A 21,965-nucleotide genomic window follows, 5' to 3' on the forward strand; every position below is an offset into this window, starting at 1 on the left:
ATATATATATAATGGATCAAATACTTTTACATAGCACTATATACACCTAGGAATGTAGAAAATACCATTTAAATTTTAGGTTAACAGTCCTCCAATAAAGTAGTTGTAGTAATTAACCCTAAAATGGTAGAATAATTTTAAAATAACAACAGAATGAATAAAATGCAAATCTGCTGTTTCAAGTTTTTTAGTTTTAAGTAAAATTACTCTTTAAATGGAGTGAGATGAAATAGTGTGCATGTAGTATGCTTCTTCACTCATTTTCAATAGGTTTAAAAGGCTCTTTTTATCATTTAGGGTTTTCAGCTGCCCTCCCCTCCAGAGCCCCCTGCAGTTGAAGCTGAGTATTACACCATTGCCGATTTCCAGTCTTGCATATCCGATGGCATCAGTTTTAATGGAGGTCAGAAAGCCGAGGTAAACACCCTTTCAAGTTAAAACAATGAAACAATATAATAATAAATTTAAATACAGTAAATGCACACAATCCTGTGCTTCATCAGTTTAGCATTTCTTCTCATTCAGAATCATGCTATTAAAAACGTAAACTATTTTATTTGTGTACTTTAGGTGATTGAAAAGAATTCTGGTGGATGGTGGTATGTCCAAATTGGTGAGAAGGAGGGCTGGGCTCCATGTTCCTACATTGACAAACGTAAAAAGCCCAACTTGAATCGGAGAACAAGCACTCTGTGCCGCCCGAAGGTGCCACCTCCTGCCCCGCCTGTCAAAAAACAGGATTCAGTGGAGACAGCACCTCCGAGCAGTCCGGGATCAGATGCCCCGGAGTCTCCTGTATCTCCTAGTGGGCCAGTTTATGAAGAGCCAGAATATGATGTGCCTGCCATTGGAGATCTGGACCTGGAATCTGAGTTTGAGTTTCTGAGAGGGGAAAGTTCTCTGGTGGACTTTAAGAATGAAGAAACGTCCTCTGAAAAGGGGTCTCATTTGTCTTCCAAGCCATCTCCTGCTTCATCACTCCACAGTGCCTCCTTTAAATTGGGTGAGTCATTTGAGGATGGCCAAGAAGCAGAAGGAGAAGCTGGGGGAGAGGAAGAATGTATCTATGAGAATGATGGCTTCCTGCCCTTCAGGGAGACCCCAGAGAGACAGGGCAGCAGAGACTCAAACTTATCCAAGACAAGCGTTTTGTCAGATAATGGCAAGACTGCAAACCAGGCATCAGGTGGATGGAGACCTGCTGGTAACAGGCTCAAGATTGACTTGAATGGGACTCCACCTTCAGCCAGATCTGAGGAAGCATCCAGTCCCAAATCTGCTTCGTCTGAGTCAACCCCAGATCTCTCCAGACCAAAGAAAGACAATGAAGAAAGCAAGATGACCTCCTTCACCAAGTCTTCCTCTAAATTGAGACCTGTGGTGAGACCTAAGCCACAGCTAGCCAAAGCATCTAGCGCAGAGAAGATGGACATCAGCACCTTAAGAAGACAGCTGCGGCCAACAGGTCAGCTGAAGAATGGCACCAAAAGTAAAGGTGAAGATTCTGAGACAGCTTCAGTCATTTCCTCAGAAGATTCCTTTTCATCTCAGAGTACGTCTGATCTCTCATCCATCTACTCCAAAGGAAGCCGAGGTGAGTCTGACATGGACGGTTTCAACCTGTATCGCACAACTGATCCCTATGAGAAAGTTCAAGACTCTGAGCTCAGCTTCCCTGCTGGGGTGGTAGTGGAGGTCCTTGAGAAGCAGGAAAGTGGCTGGTGGTATATCCGCTGGGGAGATGCAGAAGGTTGGGCTCCTACATACTTTTTGGAGCCTGCCAGACAACAAGATGACATGGGAGAGTATGAATCCTATGGTACACCAACCAAACCTGGATGCCTCAGCAAGTCCAACAGTCTCGAAAAGAACGAACAAAGGGTGCGAGTGTTGAACAACATCAACCTGAATTTAAAGAAGGTCATGCCGCCCATTCCTTCCAAACCTCCAGGTGGTCTCTCCAAACCTGCAAGCTTGTTCAGCTCACTTAAGCAAAACAGCACCAAACAACAGCAGGTTGTCAGACCTCAGTCGGTCTTCATCTCAGCTCCGATCCGAGACGGTGCCAGTCCTGCTGTGTCCCTCAGAAGAAATGAGTCCCTCAACTCAACAGACAACCCACGTGTCAGCCCCACAGTGCGACGCAATGCTTCTTTTGGTGCTGTGCCTCGCAGTCTGCCATCAAACAACAGGAACAGATCTGGTACCGGCAGCTCGGAGTCTTTGGGCCTGAGCTCTCCGAAGAATGCCCTTCCAGTGTCCCCAGTGAAACCTAAGCCCCACATCATCCACAATAACCTCAGGGAGGTATATGTCTCCATTGCAGATTACCATGGCGACGAGGAGACTATGGGATTTCCTGAGGGGACAAGTCTGGAGGTTCTTGAAAGAAACCCTAATGGCTGGTGGTACTGCAAGATTCTGGACAATGGCAGGCCAAGGAAAGGATGGGTTCCCTCTAATTACCTTGAGAAGAAGCACTAGATCTCTCTCTTGAGCTGACAGTGCCATAGACATACGTATCCAGTCTTATAAATGCATTGGTTTACTCTAAAAGGCTAATCCGGTACCTGCATTAATACAAGCAGCAAAGTGAAATAGTAACCAAGCCAAGACAGATTACAACTGGTGAAATGAGTCTACATGTTAAAGTACCTAAGACCTTGCACTAAAAGCTTGGGATTTAGTGACGAAACCAAATAGCAGCAAGAATTACTGAATGTTTGCCAGAAGTTTAAGCACGTTACAAAAATATTCACAACCCTTAACGACTTCACGCTACGTAATTTTACGATCACAAACGTATCTGTGTTTTCTTATTAGTTTATGTCATAGACCAACACAAAGGTATATACACAAAGGTATAGGTTTAAAGAAAGTGATTCAATTTTCAGATTTTTTTTAACTCAGTCCCCTTAACTTTAATATCCCTAAATAAATGTAAGTGCTAGTAGTAAGTTGTACATAAAATCTTAATAAGATACAGTGAAGTTTGTGATTGTAATAAGACAAACTGTGAAAACGTTTGAGTGTTATGAATACTTTTGCATGGTGCTGTGCATTTAACTTGAAGACTATCTTCAGTTTTCTAATTCTTGAACCATTTTCTGTAACTTTTAAATGCATAACTTATCACATTTTAAGGAATTAAAGCTTACTGCATGTTTAAAATGATTCATTATATCAACAACACCTTTCACTCATTTTCTTTGCTAAAGAAAAGCTTTGTTGTCTAAGCTGCTTTGTGTTAGTCACATCATGGTGCTGCATGTTATATACTGTACGTCTCCTTTATGTAAAGCATTTTATCCATTTTTTGTAGTATTGTTCCAAAGAAACAAATTGTGAGCATCTCAGATTTTCAGTATTTTGATTTTGTTAGTCATTTCTGAATGAACTTGCAATATCTTTTTTTTTTATCTATCCTTTTTTCTGCAAAAATTAAATCTTGCATCAGTTAAAAAAATAATTTATTCATTCCTTACACTTGTATTAAAAAAGATCACAGCTTTAATCAGACAGTAACATTTGAATTTCTGCTGGGCAGTAAATTTGACACAACTCTTTTTTTGTTTGGGATGCTCCTTTGTGTTTTATGCCAAATGTGTGACCAGTTACAATAACTGAAGTGCCAAAAAATGACTCTAATAAATGCACTTTTTGACATTATGTGTATTTTTTGTTGCACAAAGTTTAATACATTTTCCTAATTCCACAAATTAGGGACACTTCTTTGAATTACGAGGGGTGAATAAAAAAATAAAATAAAATAAAAATAAATAAATAAATAAATAAAAATAATAATACATTTGAATATGCAAAATTATTAGTCTTTCTTTAAATACAAAATGCAAAAACCTGCATCTGCCAAATTGTAATCAAAGGCAGTCACCTTAATTAGCATTAAAATAGTGATTAAAAGAAGTAATTATCTAGAATAATTACCAATTAATCTCTTGAATAATGAGCAATATAATGATAAGTTATTACAAGACATAATCACTTAGGATCAAACAACAGAGTTGTTTCCAACCATGAAAAAGGGAAAATGTTGTTTAATGCATCTTGTCAAAATGTGATTACTGTTCAAACAAACAAACAAACAAACTACAAACAAAACCAACAGTAGTTTGATTGGTAGTGTTATTAAAATAGATCATGTTTGATTACTTTGCATTAATATCCTTAATCCTAAACCATAGCCATTAGTTAGTTTTAGATTTTGGAAAAGCAGCATGTTTGGCTCACCAAGCTTTCAAAATTCATCTACAGATGGGAAATCAAATGGTTTAAGTTACCAGAGTTGCATTTTCAATTTTGCACACCATTATTCTGCAACCGTCAGCTGTAAACAGGTTAATGGGAAACTGAAACACTTAGTTTTACAGAGACAGGTGCCACACGTTAACTATTAAATGAAGTCCCTCCAACATAATCAGATTAACTTGCAATATAAGATACGTGAATCAGTATATTAGATTATTTGTGTCTTGCTAATCTTGATCGTATCTACATAAATTTGATCATTCTCAAGGTAAGAAACAGCAGAAATGACATAAATGCAGTGCTGCAGAAAATGTTATATCCACTCATAATTTGCACGTGATTTATTTAGTGTCAAATTAATATGGGCCCTTCATGGCACATTGTCACACACTGAAATGAACAAAACCAATGTATTTTAAAGTCAGACATGAGTTCACATATCTTAATTTATTGCCATTTATACATTGTCAGATTTCTACATGCAAGATTAAACATTTTTAGACTTTGAGACTTAGACTTCTTTAAATATATATGTAAATAAATACAGTATATACAGTATGTGCACAACTTGATGTTATACATGAATGGCTTTTTGGAGGCATCAACAATGTCCTGGCTTAATTCCAGCTGAAAATCATTACTTTTATCAGAAATGTTGGGTTTTTCTTTTTAAGTAAGTGGGCTAATGGTATGGACCTGGTTTAAACTATTCCTACTCAGAAATTCATGAATGGTTGTATGTCTCTGTGGCAACCTGTGTAATTTAGTGGCATGTTTAGAATCTTTGTCCAATTTGGAAGACCCATTTGTGGCATTTCTCCTTCCTTCCTCCTTGTTCCTCTGAATCTGACAATGGTCATTATGGTCAAACATTTTAATTTTTATTTCAGCAGACCACAGAACAAGTCTCCAAAAATCAAAGTATTTTTACCTGAGTGCACAATCAACATTTTTCTTTTTTTGTTGCTTTCGGACGACTGGCTTCTTCCTTGCAGAATGGGCTTTCATGGCTCCTTTCACTCTGAATTACTAGCTTACTAGCTTCTGAGAATTATAGGACAAGGTGGTGTTGTGCCCTTCTCCTGGGGTCTGAGGAACACAGAATGCCCTGGAAACTCACACTTCCATGGTGTTGCCGCTTGGTAATTGTTAAAGGGGTGATATTATGTATTTCTCCAAGCAAAGGGTGCCTTTTTATTACATATCAGTGGACACATGCTGAGAAATAATCATAAGCTCAGTTTGAGTATAGCAATGCTAATAAAATAATGTAAATCAAACCAGATTTTTTTTCATCTAAGAAATACAATGTTTTCATCAGCTGTAAGTTGAAAATAATAATAATTAACAGAAATGAAAGCCTGAAAACATCAGTCTGTGTGTAAGAGCATCATGTTTTTACCTGTGTGAATGGAGTTGCCCAAATATATCAACTTTTCAGTAACTTTCTAAATTACTGAACAGGGCACTATGTGTGTAGAATTACATAATGCAGCACATACTATTAACCACTGGAGGGCAACATTGCACAATATCTTAGTAGGGATTAAACACTATCACAGTAACCTACTTGGGGACTTCATCAGCTGAACAATTAAATAGTGTGGAAGTGACAATGACCAGTTGACACTTTCTAACATAGTTGTGATTGATCTTACAGTTTGTCCAAGACACAAATAGGACAGACGAAGAGATGTCACATCCAACTGAACACCAAACACCAGCTGACCGGTGCAACAAGAAGAGAAGCAACCTAAAAACTCAGGCTCTCTGATGTCTGGTTAAGATTCAGAATCAATACTGCCTGCCGCTACTTTTGAAATCCAAACTTAATACCTTAATAGATGGTGTTTGTGTTTGGCCAAGCAGCTGTCTGGCAGAGATAGTACAACTCAGCTTGAGCATGTCTGGCAAACCCTTTGAGCCTTTAGAAGGCTGGCGGCCAGGTTCACTGAGAGGTCTTAGTGGAAATTCTATGTGTACACAGACACTGGCGAAATACGATGCATTCATGTCACTTTCACAGTCACAGACTCTACCTGCACGTTTCCCTCTGAGAATACTCAAACACGAGTGGCAGCCACCCCTGCCCTGTTTCATGTCTGGACATCATAGGCTGTGGATTGGGCCATTAGACAGTGCTGCAGCAGGACCGCACAGACAGGCCTGTAAATAACAGATGATGTTAGCTGTGGCCAGGTCTACATACCACAAATGTAAACACTTTCCTCATGAGTTATGGTCGTTTACTAAAAGCTCTTGCCTGTGTTATTTGTATAGTATATGGTGCAATGTTAGTCAAGTACACTTGTTAGAAGGATTGTACAGTACAGAGTACCTTTTTGGTTTCTATCTCCTTTCCAACTTCAAATTTCTGCTAAGTGTTACCATCAAATATTTGTAATGCACATTTAGAGAAAACACAGTGACATTTATCCAATCCCTATTCGTGCCAAATGCTGTGCAGAAGAGCTGAACATACGTTTCCCCTTTCATAGCAATTTAAGGCAAATGGCTAGACCTAAGTAAAGAATGACCTACCTACACACTTCCAAGAGCTATAAACTTATGTACTTCTTTTATGTAAGAGTGTTAACGTCAAGAGAAAAAACAGCAGAAAGGTCAGTGTTACAGACTTTATTTAACAAACAAAACAATTCATATTCAGATGCAATTAGATTATTTTAACATCTTTTAGAAAGAAAAAAAAAGCTAACCAAATCCTTTTTTTTCCTGATATACACTTTGTAACATTTTCTGGCATTTTGTTTTTAATTGGACTGAAACTATTTGCTCACATGTGGTTGATAATTCTAATTTGTAATTTATCAGTTAAAAAACATACAAAGGTCTATCCCTTAAAGTGGCATAGATATGGCTCATTATCCATGAGACAAAAACCAGATGGGAAAGATGCAGCTGGCTTGCGTTTTTGCAAACAAAAAATGTTTAAAGTTATTATTTTATTGCATTGCACTTGTTTAAAATTTATATTTATACACAGCAACTCACAGGAGTCTATATGTCGAATTTATATATTTCTACTTCCTGGAAAAGCTAAGCAATTTTTGTCTTGGTCTGACGATTGGAAGTTTAACATTTATCTGTTACTAGATTTGTGAAGTCGTACATGATTAGTAATACATGTTTTCTGGTACAAAGATAGAATAGCTGAATTTCCGTGCTGGCTCTTTGGCTTTGCATTTAAAGGGCACAATTCAAAAATAGGATAGATTACCTAGATACTGAATAAAAGTGTGCAATGCTTTTTAAATTATATGTGGTATATTCTCAAATTTATCAAATATGCTTGAAAATTGCACATTTGGCTTGTTTAAACCAAATGTGCTGAATAGGGTGAGGTTGCAGAGTGTTTTTTTTTTCCTGAAATATTTGGAACTGGAAAAATATCAGTAAACTCTTTCTATAACTATTCATGTTTTAGACCTGTTGTAGCATATTTCTATATTCCTACACCAAAGCTATTAAGATTATAGATCCAAATCCTAATTTTACCACACATATAAAAACGCACAACAATTCCTTATAATACATAAAAAGAGCTTTTGAATGTACAAGCAAAGTTTCAATCCTCACAAGTCTCTCTTTCTAGTACAAATACTCCATATTTTTATTTCTTAGTCAGGAAGGGGAAAAATAACCAGGTATGAAAAAGCTAATAAACATTCCAGCCCAGAACAACATAATGTGTGATCGTCACAGGGTTCCTATTTAGACTAGGAAATCCATGCAAGGATGTCATTCATCTGTCAGTCCATCCATCCATCCATCCATCCATCCATCCATCCATCCATCCATCCATCCATCCATCCATCCATCCATCCATCCATAGCTGTCTCCATGTTCCATATTTAAAGACCATTATAGAGATGTTTGCTGTAAAAGTGATATTTATAGCTTAAAAAGTGGGAGAAAAATGACAACATTGGAAACTCAAGCCTGGAAAAATATGACATTTCGACACTAAAACACGGTAGGAGCTCTTTGTGGAGGATAAAAGAAATACTATGCATACCACCATCAAGGACATATATGCATTCAGTTTCACATAAAATATAGCAAAGTTATGTTTCTATACTCGAGTGTCAACCAGCTCATGTCTTGAAAACTAGAACCACAAAATAAGGATTCCATGATGAAATAGTATGATAAACATTACTTTCGGTTTTCACAGTGAACTGCCTAATATACACTCAGAAAATATGAACAAATGTTATACAACATACTTGTAACTGGTAATGCTAATCCTGCAGTGATGAGATGACATTTTATAAAACACAATTTAATATCTACTATATTAAATGAGTGATGCAATTTTTCAGAAAAAAACAAACAAAACAATAGAAAGCATTGTTACCTATTCAAAGATGATCAGTATATAATACATGAGTAGACACGTGAAAATATTATGTTACCTTATATAGTCGGAGAGCAGCACACGGGAAATGATATGCAAATGAAATTCTCACAGTTGTTACATCTTTGTCACTGATTGCACACGAGGACCAGCTAGAAGGTGCAATGCACAGATATACACCATTATTCAATGAAATATTACTATTTTAATCTCCTAAAGAAGATTCCCGTGTCCCATGTCATGCAGAATGCCATGATATGGGACAATTAGAGAAGGGTTACAGGCTTGCTAGTGATTCTAACAGTGAAGAACAGCTTGATTCAACACTTTAAAGAAAAGCAAAAAAAGAACTTTCCCAGTACCTACCACTCTTTATTTGGATGACTTTTTGTGCAATTACATAATCCAGCAAAGTTACTGAAAAGCCACAAAAGGGAGGGCATGAGAGCCAACACCCAGAACATGCATCTCAATTTCTGAGTGAACTAACACTTCATCTTCACCAAAACAGGCACACACTCTGCTCAACCACCTCCTCATCTCCCCCCATCTCAGTCTCAAACTTACAGCCTCCTCAGCCTCCATCTTCGCTGATTCACATTCTCGATCCTCATCAAGTGTGACCTTCTCCGGTGATGTTGTTCTCACTTTTGTGCCGTTTCCACAGTCTCTGCCTGACAACCTGAGGTGGTGGGTTAATATGCAAGACACTCCACTTATTACGGATTTAAGTTCCTTTAAGGTTCTCTGTACCCTTAGTGCTTATGTTTTATTGTCTGATTATTGCTAAAAGAAGATTTCTCACCCTCTCTACTTGTTTCTTTTTTGCACTGCCTTCAGGAAATCTCCAAATAAAACTATCTTCCCTTGATTTTTCCCTCAGTTTAGGAAGAGAATCGATTCTTCCTCTTAAATGACTGTCTGACTCAAAGCTTCCTGACAAGCAGCAGAGTAGCAGCTGGTGAAGCTGGAGATTGATTCTGTTTGTTATTATCCCCGGCTCTGGACAATCTCCATTTAACTTGGATGGAGAGATCACGAAGGGTTTATTCTGCATGACATGGGACATAGCAGTTTCTCTTCAGCATAAATGAGTTAAGGCATACTGCCATGTTGTTTTTACCGTACCATGTTTAGCTCACATCTCTCATGGCTTTTCATGATGTCTCCTATTATTTGAACAAAATGTTTTATCAAGCTTCAAGTCCTGTTGTAGAGTACCTGAGCCAGATCATCATTTGTGCTGTCTTTAGAAAGTCTTACATGGCTTTTTGCGATGCCTTGAGCACTGTCGGAAGCAAGTCTATGTGCTCCGGTAGGTCTTGATGATGTCTTTGATTGTCCGTCGACAGATTGGGCAGCACGCGTTGGCCATCTTCTTGAGCTTCAGCCCACAGGCATAGCAGAGACACATGTGACCGCAGGCGTACAGGACGGTGTCCACCATGTTCTCGTAGCAGATAGTGCATTCTTCACTCCAAGAGCTGGAAGAAGATGGGAATGTAGGGGACTGTGGATGGCTGGAAAACGGAGAGCTTGGGTTTATACCTGAGAAGGAGGAGAGAAGAGACATAAGAAACAGAGCTGGAATGCTAGAAAAGGTCTAAACTCACAATGCAAACTCTGCAGGAAGCATGTATATGACACAAGTGTGACCACTAACAGGCAGAGATGTTGTTCTCCTCATCTTGGCATAATGCAATGTGCTTTTGACAAAACCTTGCTGTTTTTCACACTGAAGCCAACTTGCCACCTGCTGAAACAGTTTTGCTGATCAATGACACCCACAACTTTGGAACAACCTGTAGACATGCTGTCTCCGTAGCTTGTCCCCATGTAAACGGCTTTGGAACGGCTCAAAGAACACAAAAACTGTTCGAAGTGCTCATCTGGCAAATAAACACCCCAGCTAAAAATTAGATGGTCCAACTCTCTGCTGCACTAAATGCACATTCAGTAATATGTAAGGAATTTGCCCTGTTTTTGATGTAACTAAAGAAACCCCTGGACAGAACCACTGGGTCTCCTCTAAATGTCAGTCAGTATTTATGTGTCACGTTTTCTGCCACTTTTCCTTCCTCCTGAGACAACATGGACACCACAGATGGCAGCCTCGTATCACAAAGGTAAATGTTTCTAAAACAGGCATATCGGTTTTATAGTTGACTTATTTACATCGGACTATAGTTCATTGCAAGTATTCACACTTGTTGACCATTTTCATACAACAAACTGTATGTAACTTATGCTGACACAAAATAGAGAAGAGGAGAAAAACTGATGGTTGTCTTTGTAATACTGTCTCTAAATGCGTTGCACATGTAAAAGATGAAAATTATGCTCAATATTTTGGCAAAAATAACTAAGGTTTGGTCAGAGTGAACAGAGAATATCTTTTCAACTTCTTACCACAGATTTTCAATTGGATTTCTGCCTGGACTTTGACTCCTCCATTCCAATAAATTAACATGCTGTGAGCTGAACCATTCCTTTGTGGCTCTGGCTGTGTATTCAAGGTTATTTTCTTCTTGAAAGTTGATCTGCCAACACATGTTTTCTTCCAGGATATATTTTATGCATGTCTAAAGTACATGGCTGTATTGTACTGAAGAAAAGTCACAGCATTTTAGGGATGGTGTATTCTAAATGTCCTGCTTTACTTGGTGTCTAACTTGTTGATCAAAAGCGTCGCTTTTGGTCTCAACCGACCAAAACACTTCTTTCTACACGTTTGCTCTGTCCCCAACATATTTTTTGGCAAAATTCTTATGGCTTCTTTCAATAATCGTTTTCTTCCCGGCATTATTCCAAAGACCTATAGTGTGAAAATCTGAAGAGAATTTTCCATGAAACCTTGAACCAACCTGTGGAAGTGGAAAACAGTGTGCTGTAGTTGGAGTTAAGGCTTGAATTCAGACTGATGTTCAGTGTGGTGTTGAGGTTGGACCCAGAATTTCTACTGCAGAGTGTTGTCGGGGAGTTGGGCGAACACGACGGCGAGCTGGGCACTGATGAACCTTGATGATCTAGAGGCAAAGATGAGCCTTGGATAGAGAGAGGACAGAAAGTTAACATCCGCTTTCATAAAACCAGTCAGAGCAAGAGTTTTTCAAGAGCTGATCAACGGTGGATTAGCAAACATTCAGGCAAATGTAACTGTTCTGGTCATCTGGCTGCCTCACATTATTCTTCTATTTCTTTTACACGCATTAACTCCGCTCTATCACCAAGCAGATGACTAGTGAGTCCACAGTGTATGCGTGTGGGTGTAAACGAGTGAGTCACGAGCTTGCACGGCCCCCTCCCTTCCTTCCTCCTTCACAAACCCATGATCCCTCTGGATGAGGTACAAAACAACTTCCACAAACTATCTGTTGTCTGAGCCATATGATCCATCCCCATCTGCACTCCGTAACCGCTGGAGCTGCCATCGGTTCTCACACAGGCCGATCATCTCTGCTAGGACACGGAAATATTGACCCAGTTCCCCGCATTGTCACAGTCTGACTGATGGTTCACTTGGCGTCATGCACATGACACTGACGTCTTACATCCCTTGCAAACATTTTGTTTCTTCTAAGTGTTCTAGAGGTGGTAATGGTGAGAAAGTACGTCAAGCTTCAGAATTTTATACGGTAAGCAAATAATGTTTTCTGCATGCTCTGATGTATTGCTCTAAACCCGAATGCCTTTTCTACCATCCATTTTTAACACTGCTCTCTGTTTGAGCTTACATAAACAAATTATAGTAGGCTTTTATGCAACAGCGAGTTTGTTGCTAAAAAGGTCAGGACAGACAGACAGCAGAAACATAAGTCTTTCAGTAATTTATTTGTCTTTAAGGTCACTGTTGAGATTGATGATCGTACCACTTTGCTGAGGCACCGTCTGTCAGGATCACGTATTGATTACACTGTATTACGGAGGGGGCAGGGGTGCACACGTTCACAGCACCCTTGCATTACCACCTTAAAGTGACCTTTTAGGGCTTTTTACGAAGGGTAAATGTCCCGGTGAACGCTAATAAGGCAGAATGGATAACCTTTGTATCTATTTACGCACTGTTTCATGAAGGGCGCCTTTCATCTTCTCTTGGATAAATTTATAACTGGTGTTGCGGTATTCGTTGTCTGTTTATTTCTGTTTGAGCCTTTTGTGTTTAGTGCCTTCAAGTTCTTGTTTATTACACGTAGCAATATATCACATTATGAGTACCAGTCAAGGCAAACTGCTTGTCTACACATCGAGTAGCATTTCTCTGCAAGTTGCAAACTGAGCATTTGCCCTCTTGCAGCCTTTGCCAGCTTTCTGGGGGACAGATGTTGCCAAGATGTGTAAAGATTTGCTAAAGAATTCAGTCACGGGCAGAAATTTGGGAATCAATTAAAAATAGATGGAGACAATGGGAGGTTTTTGTGGTTTAATAAAGTATTAAACCACAGTTTTTAAAAATAAAAATTGTTACAGTCTGATGTGCGTTTTTATTCAGCCCCTCTTTACTCTGATGCCTATAAATAAAATCCAGCACAGTCTATTGTATTTAAAAGTCACCAGGATGGTAAAATAACAATGTGATAGCAGATGTTGCTTGGAGGCCCCAGAAGTTTGTTGAAGGTTGAAAAACAAAAACAAACAATGCGGATTGAGCTGAACACACACCATCCCAAGAATGAAATAAGGTGACGGCTGGATCATGGCAGCATTTGCAGGATGCTTTTTTTTTTTGTTGTTGTTTTTTTTTTTTTTTTACAGGAACAGGGAAGCTGTTAAATATGGTGCTAAATATTGGACAGAACTGGAGGAATATCTATTAGAACCTGGACCAATACAGAATCTGAGATAAACTTGATAACCGATGTCCACACACCCTTTCCGTCACTTGTTGAAACAGAACTCTACTTTTGCTCTTTGCACTTGCATATCAGATTTCCTCACCACATGAAATCACTTGGAAAAAAATCTTCTGCAGCTGATGAGAAGCTTTCATTGCAAATCTAGAGGCAAGATACCCCACCTGTTGTGGGTCCTAGCTGTGCAGGTTGCGAAGCAGGAAGGATTGCTTGCTTTGCACCATCAATATCTGCTGGCATCATTCAATGATAGAAAGCCAAGTGAAGACACTGGGCTCTGAGTGGAACACATTTTTATCCTTCAGAGACAAGTGCGCTAGTTTACGGCGCCGATGTTGCCCTATAGGGGGGGTGATTGGTCTTCTTAATGTTAACTTTAGTGGCATGTGTCTAGGAAGCATTCCCATGGATGTCAGGATGTTGCTTCTCAGAGTAGAGCAAAACACTGTGTCAACAAGAGCAGTGTTACCCATCAGAGCTGCTAACAATTGCATTGTGATGTATATATCGTAGCAGCTTCAAGATAGCAGCTGAGGAGATAAAGGAGGCAGTCATGCAAACCCACAATGATGGCGATACACGACAACATCAGGATGTTAAATGTCGAACATGAAATGGTTAAATCTTACTTTCTCAGATAAAACCGACAAAGTGATCATGTGACAGTGGCAGACTCCCATCTGTTCCACCTCAGAGGGTTGACAGCACCCAGCCATGACAAACTGCCACTTGCTTCAGTGACTAGATGTCTCCATGGCAACCTATAGCATGCAACTGCAGAGGCTGTGGGTGAGTTTAGACATCCCGTCACACACACACACGCACATACACACAGCTGGAGCGGGTAACGCACTGAGTTACGGACCCCAAAGAACCAAAATGGGGATATGATTTGGGGTGTAAAATAAAATGCAAATAGGGAAAAGAGGAAGTACAGAGGCAAAACTAGTGTTACTGGAACTGGCTGTGGGTGGAAAACCCAGCACAGCAAATCTCCAAGCAATTACATTTTAATAATGCATCAGGAGGGCATCATAAGAAGCTATCACAGGCTGCCTCCTGATACATAATGCTGGCTGCTGGGAGCCCACGCAAGACAGAAATAACCTCCCGAGTTCTCAGTCTGGCTGACTACACGGGGGAGTGGAGAGGAGAGCAGAGCATCCAGGAGAGGTTTGAGGAAGAAAATTAGGAGAACTGATCAATTTTAGTTTATTCTAACTTTCAGCAAAGGTCACCTTCAATTATTGATTTCCTGTGAATGAGACACCTGCTCTGCTCAGATGCATACATTACCAGTGTACTGTGCAAGCCAGCGACAGTGGAATAGGGAAATGTGGCTTTTAAATAATGTATATATTTTTTAATCTGCAGTGATGGCAAACAGACTGAAAAAAAAAAACTAAATTTGTTCTCGTAGTACTCTCTAGGTTCCCACACACTCTTGAAAAGTCTGGAGAATGTGGGATTTCATCTTGATTGTCCAAATGTGTGTCAAAAAAATAATATGGGAAAAAAACACATCTATTTCAAGACTTAAATTCCTTCTTCCATCTTCTAAAAGGTAAAAAAAATACTCAAAATGCTCACTACAAAATTTTGTATAAAATTTAAATGACATACTTTAGCTTTACAAAACTGTTAACTGTTCCTTTGCCACAATGAAAAAAAAGTACTTAAACTATTTTTTTCCCTCATCTTTATTGTGACAGTATGCTTTTTTCATTCAGAGGCTTTTGAGCATCTCAACCAGAGGTGCTGATAGTTGTGGAGGATGCGATTCACAACAACTACAGTAATTTGGACAAAATAACTTTGTTGGACAATCCCTGGAGCGAAAGAAAATATCTCCACTTTTCACTTTTCAGTATGAAAAGCAGGAAAAGAAACTCGGTACATGAAATTCAATGTGCCTTCAGGCGAAGCCTCGATGAATTTGTGAGTTCTGCTGAAACAAAACACAGAAGACACATTCTGTTTAACCGAAGGTTCAAAGATACCCGCCATGTTCAAATCACTAGAGCTGCATTCAAATTACAGACTGATATTTCAATTGATACAAAGTCAGAGAGCAGCCCAGACGGCAAAGGATGAGAAACTTTTTTTTTTTTTTTTATGTGTTGGAAGAGTGGGAATTAGTCCTCCAAAACGTAATTTCACAATTCCATGCTGTATTAACTTCTTAATGGAAAGCTGCAAAAGACCTCCTTTGTAGATATTTGGAAGACAGCAGGGGAATTAAAAGCCAGCCTGTTGATAAAACTACAACTTACCATTCAAGTCAAATCTTTTTGACTGAAATTCAATTACACCCTTTTCACCCGCACTGCAAGGATGATTTGTTCTTAAATCATATTTTAAACTTATCCTCTCAGAATGTAGGAGCACCGGTGGTGTCATATGTGAATCAGGAATATGTAACTGGGAAATATAAAGCCTTCGAGCTGAAAGCTTTATATTGAAGGTTTGGTTTAACGCTTTTTCCAGATTATTTCTGAAAGATTACTTTCCATTTTCCTTATTGAACTGGATTTATGTTATGAATTATGGTCTTAGAATACAATGGCACACCATCACTATTATTATCATTATTATTAGGTAATAGCAGCAGTTACAGCAGTATTATTATTGTTATTATTAATCATAACTTCAATGTGCAGACATAAAATCACCTTTCTATGTAATACATGTCTCATTTTCACTTTAAATAATTATTGTTTTTCAGTGATTGTTTTCTTTTCAGCAAATATTTTTTTTGAAGCCTGGTTATTCTGTCCTTGTAGTTTTGTAATGTAATATAATATAACCTATTGTGATAAAAAAAAAAAAAATGGACGGAACACTGAATATAAACCTAACACAACTAGCTAAATGAAAAGGATCGAAACAAGGCAAAATGAGTTTACCTAAAATTCTGAGTTGAGTGATGGATCCATGCAGGCCGTAGACCATCCAGAGAGGCCTGGAGTTATCGACACAAAGCGCCATTCCTGCACTGCTCCCATTATGGCTCATCATAAGCTCCCCCTCTGCGTTCACCACAAAGCTCAAAATATCCCCACTGTGGAGTTGCACAGCCACCCTGCACACGGCCCAGAATTCCTTGCGGTCGACCAGGGACTCGGGGTTCGATGGGAGATCACTGGGCCTGAGGGTGGCCGGGTCGCAGGACGTCACGCCGTAAGACAGAGACCCCGCCCGGCTGACTCCTGCTTTCACCTTCACAAACACGATCTCTGAACAGTGCATTGGGCGGCTGGTGAACACCAGGGTCCTCTCGTCGCCGCGGTGATCTGGCCGAGCGACCGTGTGCTTATCGAGCGCCGTGACGTGGAGGCCATGAATAGTGTGAAACTGCAGATCGGTGTCCAAGTGGCCGGGCAGCAGCAAGGACTGCTGCGAGTTCTGAGAGTTCTGAGGAACATGGCAGGAGTTGGAGCTCAAAGGCTGGAGTTGTTCCTCTTCATCGCCCTCATCGTCCTCTTCCTCGAGCTGCATCTCTTGCTGCTGCAGGCTCAGGTCACACAGACTAATGGTGAGGCGAGGGTCATGACTGTTCCGCCGAGCTGAAGACCGACGGGTGGCAGCATAGGAACGAGGACGCAGGCAGTCCAAAGGGACCATCTCGCTGTCTGTTCAAATACAAAACACACACACAGACACAGCGTTATGTAATCAGCTTCTCGGTGGTGTAAAAAGCTTCATTTGATCATCTCACAGTGTTTTTATGTGCTTCAAAATTTTTCTTCGACAAGATTGTAATTTAATCAGCATTTTGGCTGCAAGAAAAATCATTAGTTTTAGCAAAAGAAAAAGAAAATCAGCGATGTGATTAATGCACGCTGCCAGTCAGTTTTATGCAGATTCTAAAAGAGTTCAGTTGTATGTTCTCTGTACACTGCTCATTCATCATCCCCGCTTTCGCAAGGAACATGTTGCTATCGAACCTCTGCGTTTTGTAACATATTCATATTCAGTAGAGATGATTAAAACCCAGCCAGACAAACAAATCCATCAGCCTTTACATGCTTAGAGACACATCAGGACTTTAAGTGGGGGGCCAGCTGCAGCTGCAGGCCAATCGCTGCACGGTAAGAATAATAAAGAAAAAAAAAAAGACGTAACAGGTTTATGTAACATTCAAAGAATAAAAGATTCCGTTTTTCAGCCCACCTCTCCTGTCTGCACCTCGGGGTCCTGTCGCTAAAATATATCCTCCATTCTTTCATACAAGAGCCTTGCAAATATATTCACACCCCTCAAAGCGTGTTATCATTTTGGGTGAAATGTCAATGCATTTTATTTTGTGAAAGAAAGGAACAAAAGTAGTCCATGATTGTGAAGTAGAAGAAAATTGGGGTATGGTTTATTTAAAAAAAGAGAAAGCCATTGAAACGCCATCAGTCTGCTCTAGAAACAGATTGGAATAGACCTTAAATTTTGCGTCAGATGTGCAGTAGCATTAAAATTTGTATGTTGCTGTGATTTTCCAAGCTTTCTTTTTAAACTTTCCCACTCACAACCAGCTGATCCTCTGAATCATGTGTTGTGCCACAGTCCTGAAGTGTCAGTAAGCTGACCGAGCAGCAGTGCTTCGTGTATCTCTGCAAAATTTTAAGACTTTTTTTTTTGTTACACATCCAAATGCTACAGTCAACGATTTTCTGACGGTTGAAAAGGAAAGGCATTCTGAAAGCTGCATCTATGCTGCATGCAAATACTCATTCCTATGGTAATCTGGATCACTGTAAAATAGAAACCACATGGGAACATCTGTGCCAAAAGAAAACAGAGACGGAACGTGCTTTCTACGCACACGGCCGGTCCAAACAGACCCACATAGTGGCACGCTTAGAAACTCTGTGCCAATTTTACGACAAGCTAAAATTAGTCTTATTGGACATCTGAGGAGAGCGGGGAGGGGGGTGGAGTGCGGTTGAGGGTGATTGACACGATGGCGCTCAGCCTCGACCCGCTTCGGGCTTCCCCTATGCGGAGTGAGAGAAGAACAAGTGAAAGTCAGGAGGAGATAAGATGAAAAATAGCGTTGGGTGGACACTTGAGAGAAAGGGCACACCTCACCACAGCTCCTCTTTATCACCCCACAGACAGCAAATCTCCGGCCGACCCACTGATAAACTGCTGGAACTTAATTACTTCCTCTGTCAAGAGTGAGCACAAGCAGCTATGAGGCTCTTATTATTAGCAGCCTTATCATCTTCAAGGCAAAGCTGGCCGACGATGGAAGGCAAGAGATCATTTCTATTCTTGCGCTGATGGCTTCCGACGGTTCACGGTTTCTGTGTTTTCCGAGAGCAGAGGCGTATTTACGTTGACGTATCAATCCGCTGGGTAGAGAAACGCGGACAGCGACATTAGATACGACAGAAAGAATGTCGAGAGCCACGTGAATATGTACGACTTCCTCTCCGCTTTAGTGTTTTTGACAAAGTCACACATTTGTCAAAAATAAAAAGCCCTAGTGTATCAAATAATAATAATAAAAATAAAAAAGGATAAAGGGAAATCAAATGTTTCCAAATGTTTGGAAATGAATTAAAGTCAATAATTGTTCAACTAAATCCACATGCGTCTCTTTTATAAAAGAGGTGGTGAATTCCTGGTTAAGTAAAGGTCAAATAAATAACAATATAACAATAAACCAATAATGTGTTTAGTAAATCTGTGTGATATTTCCTATGTGATGTATATTTTACATACATCTCATCCACATTCAATTGCTAGTAGAAATCTGTGACTCTTATGCAAACAGTCCAACTCGGAAACAATTTCCCAGTTGTACTTAACAAACAGCACTTTTTTTTTTTTTGCCATTTACTTTCTCAATGGAAAGCCAGAGACCTACATGTACACACAAGCACACACACACACACACACACGCAGTCACACAGGTTCGGACATGTTTTGTTTTGTTTTCTCTGTTAATTATGTTGGAAAATTAAGCATAGTTCCCACGGAAAATTTACAGCAGATTCTCAGCACACACATTTGGAGCTTTAGGAATTGGCAATAACCTTTTTTTTTTCTTCTACTAAACATGATGGTAATTATATTCCACTTTGACATTTTAAAGTTCATGTCCTTGAAGCATTCGAGTAACAACCCAGAATCGCTCTTTTTTTTTTCCTTTTAAACAATACTTATGTGATTAAGTGCACAGTTGAAATTGCCCTGCTAACATTAAGTGGTCTTTAAACAGCTCCAGCCACTCATTCTCAAGAGAGAAAAAAAAAAAATTAAATAGAGGAACACATACCAGACTGACACTGCAGGACCAATGACTGCCCTTATGGCTTTGGCTCTTAATATTACCTTTGTTAAAAAAAAAAAAAAAAAAAAAATGTAACCAGACCCTTTATAGACACTGTTGGGAAATGTCTTCATAGGAACTGCAGAGACAAGAACAGAGACAAACATTCATCCACCTGCTATGGTTCCCCATGCCCAACAAACAAGTCCCAGGCTTCAGGACACAGGAACTCTTCAACTAATCCGGAAAAACCGGTTCCAGGAAAGTCAAAGTGGGAAGACAAATAAAATCTGGAAACCTGTTTTAAAGTGAGCATGTGCCAAGATCAACTGCTGCGGTTTAAAAGCATATTTTAAAGACCAAGCTGCCAAAACATTCGGTCCAATTCCATCCATCTCGAAGCATCACAGAGACACAAGTATGTATGATAGGATAGCAGATACAGAGGTTTTTGATTAGGATTAGGAGGCATTTGGGAGTTTTAATAGCACTAAAATCTCTATACAAGGTCAGCTGGGATGACTGTCTGCATGAGTATGTTGCATGTGAGTTTGGGTATTGGTCCTAAGTATAGCAAAGAACAGGGGGGATGTCCAGAGATCTGCCTGACTAGAAAAAGTGAAGTCATCTGACATGAGAGAGATTGTCCCAAATAACAGAAGGAGCTTATGCTTGCATAAAAATACAAAAAAAGAGGAACAAGGTATTTAAAATCCAGAATAAAAACATACACACAACTGTTTGTTTAGCGGACCTGAATGACTAGGTAAGGCTGTTAAACTCCATGAGATGATCAGAGCAATTGCGGTAGTATAAACTGAACAATGTGTTGTTTGTGATAGATCAAGTCAAGTTGGTATTTGGAACTTCCTGTTTTCTAATTATGGATCAACAAGTGGAAAAATGAGAAACAGTTTTTGGAAATTTGTTTGCAGAAAGAGCTATTCCAATTTAGCCATGAACTGGTTACAGGTATGCAAAGATTGTAATTATCATTCCCAAGGTTTAAAGTTTCTTCGGCTGAAAAACGCAGAAATATTTGGATTCACTCAACATATGAAGCACAGAGCAAAGAAGTGGCCTCCCCCTACCCCCTCACATATCGGTGAATATGCTTTCTTACAGCGAAACAGAAAAACCGGCTGCCAATACTTCTGGGAGTGAAAAATATAGACACTTATGTTATGGTGAAAATCCGTACAGCAGCACCGCCCAATAATTTTCTTCACATGAAGCCGTTTTGTAACTACATTTCACAATCAAGCCAGTTAGTGGCATGTCTGTTCAGCAGTCCACTGTTTACCAGCAAATTTAATCTTGTTACTTTTGGATTACACTACAAACATTAAAAAGGCCATCATTTCTTCTCAATAATTATGTCAACAGTAATAAATTAGTGTTGCTTTTCTGCATCAAACATTGGGGAAAAAACATGTAATTATATGTTGCTCTTTTAAATCTTTGTCTTAATACTGCAAAACTGTAATATTTCCATGTCAGCCCACGCTTAGTTAGATTTTCAAAGAAATACTTTTTGAGTGCCTCGACATGCACTTTCACACAGCCATGCTTGTTTTCAGCAGTTCTATGCTGAGTTGATGAAGTGTCTAAATCTGATCTCAATTTAAAACACATTTCTCCAATTATTCTGATTTATCTCAACGCTCTGGTCGAAGTTATATCTTTGAAAACTTTGCAGATGGACATATTTGCTCTCCAACATACGTTCTCTTCTTTCACTTGGAGAGCTGTCCGTTCATCTGAAAGCGATTAGCCCTCTCTCTGAAGGGTTCCCCCTGACCGCCGCAACTCCCAGGATCCAAACCTGACAGGCTCCATTACCATTTCTATTTTGATTTCCTGCAAATCCGTTCGATTCCACAAGGGTCGATAAAATTCCAGCAGAGCCGCAATAGCCTGCCCGGCCGCTTTTATTTTCGTTCCGCAAATCAGCTGAATTCCAAGTCCTGAGATCACTGGAGACAGAAGTCTCGTAAATCCAAGGACTTATCATGTGTGCATGATTTTAGACATTTGGTCGGAGGACTGTCTTCCAATATCTTGCTCTTTTTTTTTGCCAACCGTCTAGGAGATTCTTTCTTTCTTTTATTTTGATCCCCATTGTTTGCAGTTCCTTGCATTTACTCTCCATGGAGTCGACACATTCAGCACAAATAACTAAAAATATGTAAAGTATATA

General features: G+C 39.5%; 2 protein-coding genes across 5 annotated transcripts in view; one reads left to right on the forward strand and one right to left on the reverse strand.

Moving 5' to 3' along the window:
* Window positions 1-3,666, forward strand: part of sh3pxd2ab (SH3 and PX domains 2Ab) — a 66,317-nt gene extending 62,651 nt beyond the window's left edge. For all 4 annotated transcript variants that reach the window (XM_015032855.1, XM_015032856.1, XM_015032857.1 and 1 more), the window contains 2 exons: window positions 298-417; window positions 571-3,666. In XM_015032855.1, the coding sequence (XP_014888341.1) occupies window positions 298-417; window positions 571-2,484 (2,034 nt within the window). In that variant the 3' untranslated portion in view covers window positions 2,485-3,666. The remainder of the gene's footprint in view (window positions 1-297; window positions 418-570) is intronic.
* A 3,333-nt stretch (window positions 3,667-6,999) lies between these two features.
* Window positions 7,000-21,965, reverse strand: part of neurl1ab (neuralized E3 ubiquitin protein ligase 1Ab) — a 41,023-nt gene continuing 26,057 nt past the window's right edge. The window contains exons 4-6 of the mRNA XM_015032860.1: window positions 16,401-17,126; window positions 11,509-11,688; window positions 7,000-10,192 (exon numbers count right to left, since the gene is read on the reverse strand). Coding sequence (XP_014888346.1) covers window positions 9,948-10,192; window positions 11,509-11,688; window positions 16,401-17,126 — 1,151 coding nt within the window. The 3' untranslated portion in view covers window positions 7,000-9,947. The remainder of the gene's footprint in view (window positions 10,193-11,508; window positions 11,689-16,400; window positions 17,127-21,965) is intronic.

Source organism: Poecilia latipinna, unplaced genomic scaffold (assembly GCF_001443285.1).
Source record: "Poecilia latipinna isolate Pla-1442-1.1 unplaced genomic scaffold, P_latipinna-1.0 Scaffold252, whole genome shotgun sequence".
Lineage (NCBI taxonomy): Eukaryota > Metazoa > Chordata > Actinopteri > Cyprinodontiformes > Poeciliidae > Poecilia > Poecilia latipinna.